The sequence below is a fragment of the Saccopteryx bilineata genome, chromosome X (genome assembly GCF_036850765.1).
Source record: "Saccopteryx bilineata isolate mSacBil1 chromosome X, mSacBil1_pri_phased_curated, whole genome shotgun sequence".
In the NCBI taxonomy this organism is placed as follows: Eukaryota; Metazoa; Chordata; class Mammalia; order Chiroptera; family Emballonuridae; genus Saccopteryx; species Saccopteryx bilineata.
Window position 1 is genome coordinate 37,524,036 of NC_089502.1, and position 15,490 is coordinate 37,539,525.

Consider the following 15,490-nt stretch of genomic DNA (forward strand, 5'->3'; position numbering starts at 1 on the left):
TTTACTTTTTCACTCAGTATAATGTTCTCAAGGTCCATCCATGTTGTTGTAAATGTCACTATGTCATCATTTCTTATGGCTGAATAGTATTCCACTGTACATATGTACCACATCTTCTTTACAATCCTCTACTGAAGGACCCTTGGGTCATTTCCATGTCTTGTCCACCGAGAATAATACTGTGATGAACATGGGGGTGCATGTGTCTTTACATACTCAAGTTTTCAAGTTTTTGGGGTAGATAACTAGTAGAGGGATTGCTGGGTCATATGGTAGTTCTATTCTTAATTTATTGAGGAACCACCATACTTTCTTCCATAATGGTTGTACTACTTTACATGTTCTACCTATTTCAACTTGGCTGATGTATCTCTGTGAAAAGCCAACATGAATGCACTACTGGCCATCCTGCCTATGTCAGATGGGCACATTCTACAACTCCATGGTAAGCTCTTTTTCCTTCTTTTCCCTTATATTAAGGGCAGGCCTGTGAGTTGTCTTCCTTCTTTTGTTCATTGAAAACAACTTGGCTCCTCACCCTCTTCAGATACCACCTACTTCCAGATCTCCACACCAGCAAGGTCATTCCACTGGAAGCTGGAGACTCTCTGGGCAGTGTGGGCTTCATTCAGGCTTCTCTCTAGCTACTTGTTACATGCTGTACGTCTGGAGTTAAAAGTAGTCAGATCAGGCTGAATTTGTGTTGGCAGAGAACTCACTAATTCTGTTCTATGGTTTTTTTCATTGCAGCCTAGAGACCACAGAACTAAATCAGGTAGAAGGAAAAATGGGAAAAGTGCTGGAAAGCAGCATCCCATAAGGACTCAAATGGTCCTCAAGAAAATAATCTTATCCAGAAGCAAGGACCAAGTGGCACATAAATAAACCCCCAAGACTGGCCAGCCAGATGATAAATAGGCTGATGGAGCCTACATGATAATTTTTGGTATTTGATGCTGTGACCCAACTCATCTCCCCATACCTGAAGAGAAACCTGAGATCATGAGGAGCAGCCTGACACTGGTGGGGACCATCTGGGCCTTCCTGTCCCTTGTTACTGCTGTGGCCAGTTCTACCAGTTACTTCCTACCTTACTGGCTTTTTGGATCTCAGCTGGGGAAACCAGTGTCATTCAGCACATTCCGGAGGTGCAACTACCCTGTGCGGGGAGAAGGGCACAGTCTGATCATGGTGGAAGAGTGTGGGCGCTATGCCAGCTTCAGTGCCATCCCAAGCCTTGCTTGGCAAATGTGCACGGTGGTGACAGGTACCGGCTGTGCTCTCCTGCTCTTGGTGGCACTGGCTGCAGTCCTGGGCTGCTGCATGGAGGAACTCATCTCCAGAATGATGGGACGTTGCATGGGAGCTGCACAGTTCGTGGGAGGTAAGACAGTGTCCCTGGGATTGGAGCTTTGAGGGGTGGGGTGGGAATGGGAAGTGCTACTTTATTGGAAACCCACTCTCACCCCTCACCTATGTTCATCTCTAAGACTACAAAAGTTAAATCCTTTGAAACAGTCTAAAATTCTCTAAAGGGCAATGTATGACAGTTTTATTCATAGTAAAATTGGTGACTAGACAGTTGATATCTCTTTTTCTAGCTTCCATTTTCATCGCCTTCTGCACGCAGGGTGTCCATTTAAGAATACTATCCAGGTATACTTTACAAGGGTAGCAACATATATTCTAGTATTATTGCTTCAAAATAAACTTAGTCTTTAAAAGGTCTGATCTCAGAAGACAGTGATTTAATAAACAAATGCACAGAAGTGCTCATTACTAACAAGAGTTTAATGTAAAGTCCCTGCCAAAGAAATATATCTCTAATAGTGAATTGCTAAGCCCCAAATGGACTGTAGATAACTGCTTATTTGGCCCACATCTAGGGCTAGCCCTGTCTGGCAGCCATTAACAGTCTATCTGGATTTCCGATGGCCTTATCCCATACTATTATCTTTTCCTCATTCAGGCTTCCTCTAAATTAGTGCAGGTAAACCAGAGCTGCTGGCAATGTATGAATGGGCTAGGAAAAACCAAATGCAAAATGGCTACTTGCAGAAAGGCAATGGGAGCAGTTTAATTTGAATTGTATAAGGGGGAAATAAAGCTAGTTTAGACAGATAGGCAAATATATATATGAATATGTGAGGTACATTTTACACCTAGATTAGGCAATGGGAAAAAGTGCTTATAGAAGCGATTGTTGGAGTGTGTCGATTTTGCTCATAAAGTTTTTGAAATCGTTATTTAATTCATTTTCATTATCATCTCCATTAGCAATACGGTGTGAGTGACTGAAGCCAAGAAATTTGAATCCCATTTCTGGCTCTCCCTGTGATGATGGACAAATGACAGTGACCTCTCCTGTGTTCAATTTCTTTCTTTCCTTGAATTTGTCACTGACAAGATAGTCCAGGTCCCAATTTTCTTTCTTCTCTCCAATGATTGTCTTCAGGAGGTCTTGGGGAGAGATGGTAGTGATGAGGGAAGACAGTGGTTCTCAACAGGGGCTGATTTATTTCTCACTTCCTTTCCCAGGGACATCTAGTCATGTTTTTGGACATTTTTGGTTCTTACAGTTTGAGGGGGATGCTACTGGCATCCAGTACTAAAGGCAAGGGATGCTTTTAAATACTCCACTGGCACACAAGAACAAAAAAGCTCCCTATTTCCAATAACAAAGAAGTATCTACCCCAAAACATCACCAATGCCAAGGTTGAGAAACTCTGAGCTAAGGTATCATGGTTCCCTGGCCTGTTTATGAAAAACACCATTTTTTTTCATTGAATCACAGTTAAGGGGATGTTTTCAGGTTCTCTCTTCCTCAGACTCGTTATAAAAGTTTTAAATTTGTTTATTTATTTTTTTCCAAGTGAGAGGAGGGAAGATAGACTCCTGCATGCGCCCCCACTGGGATCCACCCAGCAACACCCTTCTGGAGCCAGCACTCTGCCCTTTTTAGGCTATGCTCACAACTGAGCTATTTTTAGCACCTGAGTCAGAGGCTCCAGGGAGCCATCCTCAGTGCCCAGGGCTGATGTGCTTGAACCAATTGAGCCATGGTTACAGGAGGAGAAGAGAGAGAGAGAGAGAGAGAAGAGGTAGAGGGAAGAGTGGAGAGCAGGTGGTTGCTTCTCCTGTGTTCCCGGACCAAGAATCAAATCCAGAACAGCCACATGCCAGGTCAACACTCTACCACTGAGCTAACCTGCCAGAGCAAAATTTTAAAATTTGAATTAACATTCTAGCCTCCCTTATCTCTGAATTTTTCCATTCTTTAGCTACTAATGGCTTTTCTGGACACATTAGAAAGTCATTAGATTGCTTCTTTCTTCCCCTTGTAAACCATGGTATAGAACCAGTTACTAAGCCTAGTTTAAATAATCCCACTTTTGGGACTCCCTGGATATCTAAAGTGAACCTTAAGAAGGCTCACCTTTCACTTATCTGTCAGGAGTAAGAGGTGGTCCTTGAAATTCATATTCATAGCTTTGAGGCCCAGCTCAGTACTAGACACAGAGCAGGTTTTTAATGGAATTAGAAAGAATGAACAAATGTCTAAGACAATGTCTATGTATATTGGGATAAAATGGATATATGAGAGCTAGGTTCATTCATATCCTTTCCTTTCTTTCAGGCTTCAACTCAAGTTTGTTAACATCCAAGTTATCTTCTTTTCTGACTTGAGAGTGACAACTTAGTTTCATTTGCATTTCTAAGACTTCCTGGCAGAGAGTAAGAAGTGCTAACTGGGAGAAATCAGAAATTTAGTAACAATATCCCCCATCAGACTCCAAGAATTAATAGTGGCTCCTACTGACAGCTTGCATTCTACCTTGGGCTTGGCTGAGACTTTTAGAAAACCCTTATGGTCTTCCATATGATATATTTTCATTGATTCCACCTCCTAGGTCTAGAAACTCAAAGGAAATTGTTGAAAGGAGATGTGGGTAGGTAATGGAGATTTAGACACGCATAGACTGAGTGAGGAAGAACTTCACCTGAGCGGCAGATGTCATATAGAGGAAGTCAAAAACGTGCCATTTTGATCTCATGTAATTCTGCCATTTTATATTCATCATTGACCTTTTCTCATATGAACATGGTGACAGTATTTACACATAGTTGAGGGTCTTCAACATTAAAAAATAAAACACAATTTGACAGTAGTCATGTAAAGAGTCAGGACTCAAGGTATGCTTTAAGGTTTATCCATGGGCAAGGGAATGATATTAGACAGAATACTAAATTACCACAACTTCCACATTTGTAGCACCAACTCACTGATAGGCATTACCACCTCCATTTTAGAAACCTATGCCTGTTAAGGTTGCATCAGATGTGAAGGAGTGGTGAAGACTACTTGGTTATATCATATTTTCTAGGAGTCCTTTGGCACATGGCCATTTCTCGAGATTCTTTAGAGATTTCAGGTCGTACCCCTCAGATACAGGTTCTACCAATGCAAAGAGCCAAATATGGTCAACATTTTGAGCTCAATGAATAAAAGACAAGAGAAAGAGCTGTGGGGGTTTAGTTTAAACTTGTTCAGCTGAGGGAAATTGATTTTGTTGCTTCAGGCCTGCCCGGTTCTTCACAGCTAGTGCATTAACTGAAATACAGTAGGGGGAGGAGCCAATTTGTTTCAGGTCTGGTTTATCTCTGCCAGACCCCAAACCACTGAAGAGATGGAGTATCCATTAAGTACTATCTCCGCCCCTTGCTTGACTCTTGTTCCCCAGTTTGGCAGCTTCCCACAGAGATGAGTGGTGGGAAGTGGGAGAGACAGGAAGAAATAAAGATCTGCTTGACTGAGTCATACTCAGCAAGGTGACATGATGGGGCCCTTGGGTCTCATTTGCTCCACCTGCAGCTGATCCAGCTGGACAAGCCTAAAGTCCAGAGAGCCTTCCACTGGGACCTTCATGCCCTGCTCTAACCGGTGAAGGAAACATCTGGCCAGGAGATTATTTCAGCCCTGGGGATATACTGAAGTTTCCAACTAGCTGGCCCACAGTCCCTGAGAACAGGGTCATAATTCACATTCCCTTCTGTGTGTGTATACATATACACAAGATACTTGTGAATTATTGTCTATCTTCAGTGAGAGCTGAATAAATAGATGAGAAATAAATATAGGGGACTTTTTGGCAGAAAAAAGTGTAAGATCTTGGATCGGGTTACTTGAGGGAGGCCAAGAATTTTTTCAGAGTAGGGAATGTATCAGAATCACCTGGAGTTCTTAAAAAATGTGAACTCCACAACTCTCCAGTCCTCTTTCCCATTCTGAGATACACAACAACAGGTGCAAGGCTGTGCGTTCTGAAAAATCCCCCTAGTGACTCTGATATGTATGCTGTGTTTTCTCACCCCAATCAAAATGAGAACCACCACCCTGGAGATAAATATATATATATTCATTCCAAAGGATACATCTTAACACACTCAGACAAGCATCAATGTTTTTTCTTAGGGTAAGGTCTTAATGCTATATGCTTTAAGGTGGATGAAAATTGTCACTGGAAACATATCATTGAGAACTTGATTCAAGGAAAGGGTGCTATTCTAAAAACAATTATCTTCTGTGGAAAGTATTTATTTCCTGGAAAGTCCTCCAAAGTTTCACCAGGAATCATTTAACTTAGCCTTACCATGCTGAGCAAGAATTATAAAAGTGGCTTTCTGTTTGGGAAAATGGTATTCAAAGAAGTTAACCTGCTAGCAATGACTCAAGTAGCAAATTGGAGCAGAGCACAGACTATGGTTTAGAACTTCTGACTTTCAGCTCTGGGCTTTATGCACTACTGCTATTGATTTTTCTATTTCCCTTTGTAGAAAAAGTGCTATCACGGTGTTTTTCAGAGTGATCTATGAACCACTTGGATAAGTATTACCTAGTGTGCTTATTAATGCAGATTCCTTAGGGCCATTGTAAGACTACTAAATCAGAACTGATGCCTGGCACTCTCTGGTTTATATAGCTTCTCATGTAGATTTAGTTTTGAAACTATAATATGGAATATTTCTGATTTATGTAGCATTCAGTTGAAGAAATAAAGTATTACCAGTACAGTTGAAGTCTCCTTCAGACTCTGATCATATTCCCTTCTCCCCAAAGCAGAGGTAATTACTGTCTTGGATTTGTCATTTATCATTCCCCAGCAGATTTCAGTACACACTAAAACTTGAGAACCTCTGTTCGGTTTTGTTATAATGTTGCTTTCTTATTGAATTTATTGGGGTTACACTGGTCAACAAAATTATACAAGTATCAGGTGCACAATGCTACAACACATCACCTGTTCAATGCATTATGTGTTTACCACCCCAAGTGAAGTTTTTGTTCATCACCATTTATCCTCCCATTTCCTCTTCCACCTCCCCCCACACCCTTCCCCCTTCAATCCCCACTGTGTTGTCTATGTCTATGATTTTTTTGGTCTTCTTTATTCAGGTTTTTTGTTCAATCCTTTGACCCCCTTACCCAGACCTAAACACCCAAAGTTGTCAGCCTGCTGTCTATAAGTCTTTTTCTATTTTATCAGTTTAGTGTGTTCATTAAATTCCACATATAAGTGAAATCAAATGTCACTTCTCTTTTCATGACTGGCTTATTTCACTTAGCATAATGCTCTCTAGGTTTATCCACGTTGTTGTAAAGGGTAACATTTACTTTTTTTCGGCCAAATAATATTCCATTGTGTAAATGTACCACAGTTTTATATCCACTCATCTACTGATGGGCACTTGAGCTGTTTCCGACCTTGGCCATATTAAATAATATTGTAATGAGCACAGGAATGCATATATTCTTTCAAGTTCGTGTTTTGGGTTTCTTCAGATAATTTCCCAGAAGTGAAATTCTGCTGTTACCTCAAAATTTTTTTAATATATATATATATATATTTTTTTAATAGAGTGCCCTCTTCTCCCAGGTCTGCTTGTACATGAGTATCTCTCTCTCAAAGGCCAAATCAAATGCAACTTCTCTGTGAAGCCTCCACTAATCTACTTTAGAAATCTCTAGAAGAATTGAAATGCCTTATCATTCTGACTTAAAATATTATGTTCAAAAAATGGGAGAGTTCAGTGGGGAAGTTCTCTAGGAAGGGAAAGCTAAGATATAGCTGGAGGCAAGATATAAATTTTTCCACTGTGCTTGAGTTGCATTGTTACAAGAGCAATATTTTGAGAAAATTAATAACAAATAAACTCATACTAGGCTTCTGCTCAGGGTAGTAAATACAAAGTACTAATAATCATATTTGAACAGGTATTTATGGATAGGGTGGAGTGTGTAACAAAATGGTTGCCCATTGAATAGTTATACTTGTGAATGGGAGGGGATGTGTTAAGGGGGATGATTTCACCTAGTAAGGAGATTTTCCCTGTCCAGAGACAAAAATTAGGCATTTTCCCAATTGAGAACGTGCAAATAGAAAGCTGTTGCAATATTGGGAAGTAGTAATTCTGGCTGCAAAGGAAAGTTGAGGGCAGGCTGGATGTAGCTGCAGGTAGGGTTCCAAGTTCTTTTTCAGATTGTGTGCCTGAGTGTTTTTATTGTGTTGAAGTTGCACAGGACTGAAGCTAAGTAAAGTGTCCATCTTTGGGCTCCACCTTGGTCCAGGAAGTGAACTTGCAATCATGTTTAGAGAGAACATTTGGTACATTCGGTGAAAGGAGATTCTTATTCAAGGTAAAGTTGAGGAAGAGAAACAAGGTGGTCACCTGCACATGTGCAGTAGGGGAGTGACGATGGTAACACATTCTAAAGGGCTTTCTTTCCCTTCCTATAGGAAAGTACCCCACTGAGCATATGCAGTTGAGACAGACTTCTACGAAGTGCATGTGTGGTTGGAGGCGCAGTAAAACTGGGAATTAACAATGACACATAGAGAAGTGGCAGCCAGGACTACAGCTCATATGTGGCAGGCCAGTATTTCAACTAATTTTCTCTGCCACCAGACCCCATGCTCCTAATATTTTTAGGATTGTTTTTCTTAAGTGTTTGTACCAAGACCAGATGTATCACTATATTACATGTATTACTAGGGTGCTTTTAAAATGCATATTCCTGGGTTTCAGTTACTGAATCAATTGCCTGTAGTTGAAGGCCCCAAATCTACATTTTAAATAATCTCCCACTCTTCCAGGTGGCAGGGCCTAGTACTGGCAAATGACTTTTGTGTTGCTATTTGAAACATATATTTACAATTTGAAGTCGATGAGAACTGCTGGGGACAAATATAATAGAGAATAAATTTCCCTGTGACTTTATATTTTAAAATATGTCTCCCAGGACATTTTTCTACAGCTTTGGTAAAATGTAATGGAATCAGCTGTCAGTTATAAGTCTGTTTCCATGAAGTATGTGCACAACCTATTATGAAGTATGTGCACAACCTGTCTAAAAGCAGGATGGGGGATGGAAGGAATGGCAGGGCAAGGTAGGCAGAGCATGGAGCCATATGCACTGGGGCAGAAGGCATGCCTTGCTGAGATTTCTGATCTCTAGCCTGGTGCTATGGAAACATTGCAAGATAGCAACTCTAAGCAGGCAGCTTTTGCATGGAGCCTTATTTAAGTTTTCACTTTTCAGGCATTTCTTATGAGAACAAAGAGGTGAGGGAAATTTTTAACATGGAGAATATAGGTGGAAAGTGAGAGGGAAGCCAAGAGGAAAGCCTACTGTTTAGTAATAATAAGTCCTTTTTGAATACTTTCTATGTGTCAGAAACTTTGTAAGTATTACTTGTTGAAATATCCCTATAAATAGAGTACTAGTACTCCCATTTTAAATATGAGGTAACTAAAGTACATAAAGATTAAATAACTTGCCTAACGTCACACAACCTCCAGGTAGCAGAGCTAGAATTTGAATTTAGGTCTAGACTGATTAACCTATTCTCTCTCTCTCTCTCTCTCTCTCTCTCTCTCTTTTCCCCAGCTTTATTGGAATATAATTGAGCTATAACATTGTGTAAATTTAAACTGTACAACATGATGATTTGATACGTGTATATATTGTGAAATGATTATCACAATAAGGTTAGATAACACACTCATCACCTCATGTACTTATTTTTTTGTGGAAAGAACATTTCAGATCTACTCTTTCAGTAACTGTCAAGTATAAAACACAGTATTGTTCTCTTAAGTCATCATGTTGTGTTTTCTCTCTAGTTTTAATGCCTATAAGATTCTTAGTGCCTGCCAGAGATATTATTGCCAAAAGGTGATCATTTCTGGACACCTGTCTTTGGAAGGACAGAACTTTCAAGGGTTAATGATCCCTGTGATTAGTGAGGAAAAATGTTGCCAGTGACCGACTATGTGACCTTGGCTAAATTACTCTCCTTCTCTGGGTCTCAATATACATATCTGTAATGGGGAGGGATTAGTGTAGTTCAGTGATGGGCAATCTTTTGAGCTTGGTGTGTCAAAATTTGCCAAAAAATTGAGCATAACTCGGGTGGTATGTCACTTCAAGAAAAAACCAAACCAAACCATAATTTCATGATATTTATAGTTTAAATAACAAAAATGTATAATTGTAATATATAACTATATTTAATAAATCAAAAACATTATTTAAATTACCTGCTTAGTAACTTCTTTGTTCATCTGTCAGTCGGTTTCTTTTGTTGGTCTTGATATTATTTAACTTGTGTGGGGTGCCGTGAACTAAGATAAGTGAGGGGAGGGGGAATTCTTTAACTAACCTGCCTATTAGTGACTTTTTTGTTGCTGAATTTCATTGGCTAAATCTTCAATTGAAGGTTGGTATTTTGTACACTTCAAGCCCAAGCAAGTGCTACAAACTTAATCTGTCAATATGTTTCTTTTGTTGGTTTTGATATTATTTAACGCTGAGAATAAGGTCTCACAAAAGTATGTAGAGAGAAAAATTGTGAGTAAAGCCATTGCTATATTTTTCAGGGTGCTAAAAGTGTCTGGTAATTGGTTCCAGGCACTCCAAATTTCCTGTTTGTAGTGGCACTCCTCTTGATTCTCCAAGCGGCACCTTTCCAGATTCTCAAGCTTTGACCTCAAGTCGACAAACTCCTGATCCCAGATGCTGTCTTGAAATTCTGCAAGTTGCATCTTATGTAAATTAAGACGGCTACCGCTATTTCTAATAGCTGGAAACAGCACCCATAGCACAGGCCCTTGCCTCTCCCAGCCTCTCCCTCACTTATCTCAGTAATGATGGTCAATTAGAAATCCACGGCACCCCAGAACAGTAGATTGGATGATGGTTGCTGTGGTTATGTGGTTGCTGGTAATGGTGATCACAGGGCCACAGAGATACATCCCCCATGGCATTCCGCTGCTCCCTGCTCCGCCGGCCGGAAGTGAGGTCAAAGATCCCCTAACGGCCTAACAGGAAGATGTCCCAGAACTAGATGCTCTGTGCCGGAGTTCGGTTGTTTTGGCCTACAGACCTCCGGCGAAGTGTGTCTACACTACAGCAAATGTTTTATCCTCGGCTACTGCACCTGGCCATGCAGGAGCTGAAGATGAAACATCCTTCTCGCCATGTGGCCCCATACTTCTCTGGTATGCGGCTGCATGCAGCCACGTGTCATCAAAAATGGCTACATGTGTCATTGCTGACACGCATGTCATAGGTTTGCCATCACGGGTGTAGGTAATCTACAAAGACCTTTCCCTCTCTCAGGTTCTATGGTTGTATCAGATATCTAGGGTGATCTGCCATATCTGCTATGGAGATCCCTTCAGAAGGCTTCTCGCTTAGACAGTGCAGGTGAAGAAAGCTGTCTGTAAGGTAGGCAGAGCACACTGTGAAACATGCATTTATTGAGCACTTATTATATGCCAAGTACCAAGGATACATAGTTGAAGATAAAAATGGTCCCTCTCTTCAAGGAAAACACACTCTAGTAGGAATACAGAAAAAACATTTGTGAAGGCTATATATCACAGTATATTTTAATAAGAAGGGTAAGCACAGGTGGCTATGGGAAGAGAAAGAGAGAGACAGAGAGACAGAGAGAATGTGTAACTTTGCCTGAGGGTTGGGAATAGTGAGGACAGGCTTCCTTCAGAAGGTGTTCCCTGACCTGAGCTCCTCAGCAAAGTCTGAAGAGCAGGGAGGCAGAAGAAAGTGAAAGGTTCCTCCTGCCATGTAAACAAAAGCATTTGACCAGCACTACCACGTGCTTGAGAAGTCAGAGTTCATGCCAGTCCTAGGAATCTGAATGTGGAATTTGGAAAGTTGATCTGCTGTTCTTTAATAAACTTGGGTGCTTTTCTTCCTAGTCTGTGTGAGAAAGCTCATTTATTAACTCTTCCCTCAAAAGGCATACAATGGATGCAGGAAAAGGGTTAGCTTCCACCTCCAACTTTGTCCTTAGCCCATTGTGCAAACTGAGTTTATACCCTCTGGTTCATACTTTTTCATATCATAGAATTTCAATTTATCTGGGGGGAAAACCCCCCAGAAGTAATGCTTCATTGTCACTGGATAATTTTCAGAGCCTAAAAACGCCTTTGAGTGACCAATTTCATTTTCTTTAAGACTATGAGACAGACAAGAATGCAAGAATGCCTTTTACTGAAGGAATTTCTAACCTTTTTTTTTTTTTTTTTAGTTTCTAAGCCCTTTCTCATTGTGAGAATGTTTTCTGTTTTCCTGTTTAAATGCTTCCTACTACTTATTAAAGTCTTTTTCTCTGGCCTCATTGAGTACAAAAAAAAAAACATGGGTTGCCAGGCTACAGAGAAACTTAGAGAGTACTTTGAGCTTTTCTTCCAAAAAGGTTGACCTGAAGGCAAAATGGACTTATTAGCTTCTCAGAGTATATATGGAATTTTCCTCACTGAGGAAAAATAAGTAAAGGTGAGGTCAGAGATCCCTGGAGCAGTCTGCCTTTCACTGTCCAGCTGAGCCCCAAAGCTCCAGAACCTATAAATATGCTACTCATTCATCACTGATCAAACACAGGATCTCCAGAGGTTCTGTGTTATGTGTTAGTTTCTGCATCCACATTTCTGACAGTTAACCACCCCATGACCTTTGGTGTAACATTCAAGTATAGTGTTCTCGTAATTAAGGTTTCTTGGTTGCAAGTAGGAGACTCACCTGAGATCTCTCAGTGAAAAGAGAATTCATTATAACATAAGGAAAATGGAACTCGGATGCTATTTTGAAACACTGAATTCTCTCTAGCTCTTTGGCAGTATAGAGTTTTTCTTCATGGTATGTCTGCTTCATGTTACTGTATCCTCTTCCTCTACCAATCAGTTATCCAGAAGTAATGGGTATTCATAAGTTTAGAATAAACTTGGCTTCAGCTTGACACGGACTTGATTCTACCTCCTGACATATTTTTTTCAACTTCATCTCTATCTGCTAATTAACTCAGCATTTCTGTTTCTTGATTAAAACTTTTAGAAACAAGGGTCTGGCCCAGATTATATCTTCATGCTAGGTTATGATTACTGACCAGACAATAAATTTTGTTGCTTTGTGTCACATGTTAATGTTAGGTCAAATTCACTGTCATGGAAAACATGATTTGGGGGAGATCAGAGGTTATAAAATGCAAATCTATGCATCAGCAAGAGCTATAGATAAGGAAGTTGCCCTTATAAGACAGTGTTGGCAAGAACCAGATTTGTTTTTCTGATTAGAAGATTAAGCTTACTACTAAGGTCCCACAAAATTTCCCTGAAGTGATTAAAAGATGTAAGCAAAATGGAGATGAAGACAAGGGGCACAGTGGAAGGGACTGGAAGCTAAAGAACGGAAGCATATGTACCATGAATTTGGAATGATTTCTCAGAAGAAAGAAGTGTTTCTTGAAGAGGGAGTGCGGTGCCTTCTCACTAGAAGTCTATATAACATATATTTTCTGTAGATCTCAGTCTGGCATCTGATTCCAAGTTACAGAAATTATGACCTACCTTCATCCACTGGGGATCCACTTGGCTCTTAGAAAAGGCTGACTTTTCAGGAAACAGCAGTAGTGTCTACATTGTGATTATAAATCATACCAAGACAGAAGAAGACTCTGGATGGAGAAGCAAACTTAGCTTTGTAAGTCATTCTGAAAAAAATATTTTGGCTGTAAAAATTACATTGGCTTGTCTCAATTCCAAATACTGTTTTTTATGAGTTGCCGCCTCTACTACCTACTACAACTCACCAACTATGGCATAGCAAAGAATCCTGTTGAGTTGGTAGAGCTATAGGCATTTAAGTTAAAATGGGAGAGGTAAGATCTGAATGGAGGAGGAAAAAATTGAACTGAGCTAATCCAGAATGAATGTTGGGGTAACAGAAGACCTATTATAATTTTTCTGCCTCTGTGTATGTTTTTCTTTACAGGGCTGCTGATAAGCTCAGGCTGTGCGTTATACCCCTTAGGATGGAATAGCCCGGAGATAATGCAAACATGTGGGAATGTCTCCAATCAATTTCAGTTAGGTAAGGTGGCCTGAGCAGGATGGCAGTGGCAGTTTATCTATTTTTAAAAGTGCTTTACCTCTTGGACAGGCCTTTGCTTACTAGTAGTGCTTGCCTGAGTCTTTCTCACGTGTTACCTTGTGAGAAACAGTGGCTTGGCCAGTCTCATCTGGCCTTGTGAACTTACAATGGATGGACATAAATTCCACTTCCTTGACAATGTCTTCCTACACCTCTTATGTACTTTTATCCAGAGTTTTTTGAGCAGTTTGGGGCAACCTTTTCTACAGAGAAGTTTCAAATGCTTAGACACTGATGATCTGTCATCCTTTGAATAAATCTTTGTTATTATTAGTATTTCCTTCTATGCACTGTTTTCCAAATACAAATCAATAGTATCTATTCTCACATTTCACTGAGGCTATCACAAAAGATAATTTGGTTTACACCATACATTAGTAGCCTAAGTTTAATATCAGGGATTGTTACTGGCAAGTTACATGCATTGTTACATTGTTCCAAGCATATTAATGGCAAGAACTGTTAAGTATTACAATAGAAGGAGTGACTGAAGTAGCTTTGGACTCTTCTACGATTGCAAATGCTCATTGAGAATGACTTAAACTTACTATTGTAAATTGGGAATAGATTGGGCCCTAATTGGAAGATTTCAAAATATTTCTCCAACCTACCATAATAAAACAGAGTAAGAAGGAAAATGTCTAAACTTCCTTGAATATTCTCAATTGTAGAAGAAAACTTCAGAACAAACGCCACCCATCTCCTATAGCTTATACCCCATTACTTCCTTTTCTGTCTGTTGCCTCAGAATGATTTTTGTCTTACCTGACCAATTTTTTACAGGAAAGAGTTTTTTACTGTACTAACACAACATAAGGAAAGGACTATAAAGAAGATATCATACAACAATCCCTCTATTGGGTATTTATCCAAAAAACTTGAAAACATTGGTATACAAAGACACATGCACTCCCATTCATTGGGACATTATTCGCAGTGGCCAAGAATGGAAACAACCAAAGTGTCCTTTGATAGAGAATTGGATAAAGAAGCTGTGGTACAAATATTTAATGGAATACTATTCAGCCATAAGAAATGATGATATATTGCCATTTCCAACAATTTGGATGGACATTGAGAACATTATACCAAGTGAAATAAGTAAATCAGACAAAGATAAGAAGTATATAATTTTACACATAGGTGGAATATAAGACTGAGACTGATGGACATAGATAAAAGCGAGTAGTTAATAGAAGGAGGTGGTTGTAGAGGAAGGGTTGGGAGGAGAGAAGTAAAAAGGGACCAATATACAGTGATAGAAAATGATTTTACTTTGGTTGATGAATATACAGCATAATCAACAGTTCAAATGCTATAGAAATGTTTGTCTGAAACCTATGTACTCTTATTGCTCAATATCACCGGTTAAATTTAATTTTCAATATAAAATTTTTAAAAAATATAGCAAACAAAAGACTTGGTTCTGATGGCTTCACAGGTAAATTTTACCAAAGATTCCAAGAAAAGATAACACCTATCCTTCTCAAGCTATTTCAAATAATTGAGGGGCAGGGAAGACTTCTAAGCACATTTTATGAGGCCAGCATTATCCTAATTTCAAAACCAGGGGAAGACAATACAAAGAAAGAAAACTATATGTCAGTATCTCTGATGAATATAGATGTTAAAGTTTTCAACAAAATATTAGCAAACTGGATCCAGTAATGCATTGTAAAAGTCATAGACCATGATCAAGTGGGATTTATTCACAGGAGGCAAGGCTGGTACAATATTTATAGATCAATCAATGTGATTTCTCACATAAACAAAACAAAAGATAAAAATCACATGATTATCAGAATATCAATAGTTGCAGAAAAAAGCATTTGATAAAATCTAGCACCCATTTATAGTCAAAACTCTCAGGAAAGCCTGACCATGTGGTTGCTCAGTGGCTAGACCATCGAACTGGGATGCAGAGGACCCAGGTTTGAAACCACGAGGCTATGGAGTTGAGTGCAGGCTCATTCGGC

General features: G+C 39.6%; 1 protein-coding gene across 1 annotated transcript in view; it reads left to right on the forward strand.

Moving 5' to 3' along the window:
• Positions 1–1,002: 1,002 nt before the first annotated feature.
• LHFPL1 (LHFPL tetraspan subfamily member 1) overlaps positions 1,003–15,490 on the forward strand; it is a 50,239-nt gene continuing 35,751 nt past the window's right edge. Inside the window, exons 1-2 of the mRNA XM_066250445.1 lie at positions 1,003–1,384; positions 13,356–13,454. Of these exons, the coding sequence (XP_066106542.1) occupies positions 1,003–1,384; positions 13,356–13,454 (481 nt within the window). The remainder of the gene's footprint in view (positions 1,385–13,355; positions 13,455–15,490) is intronic.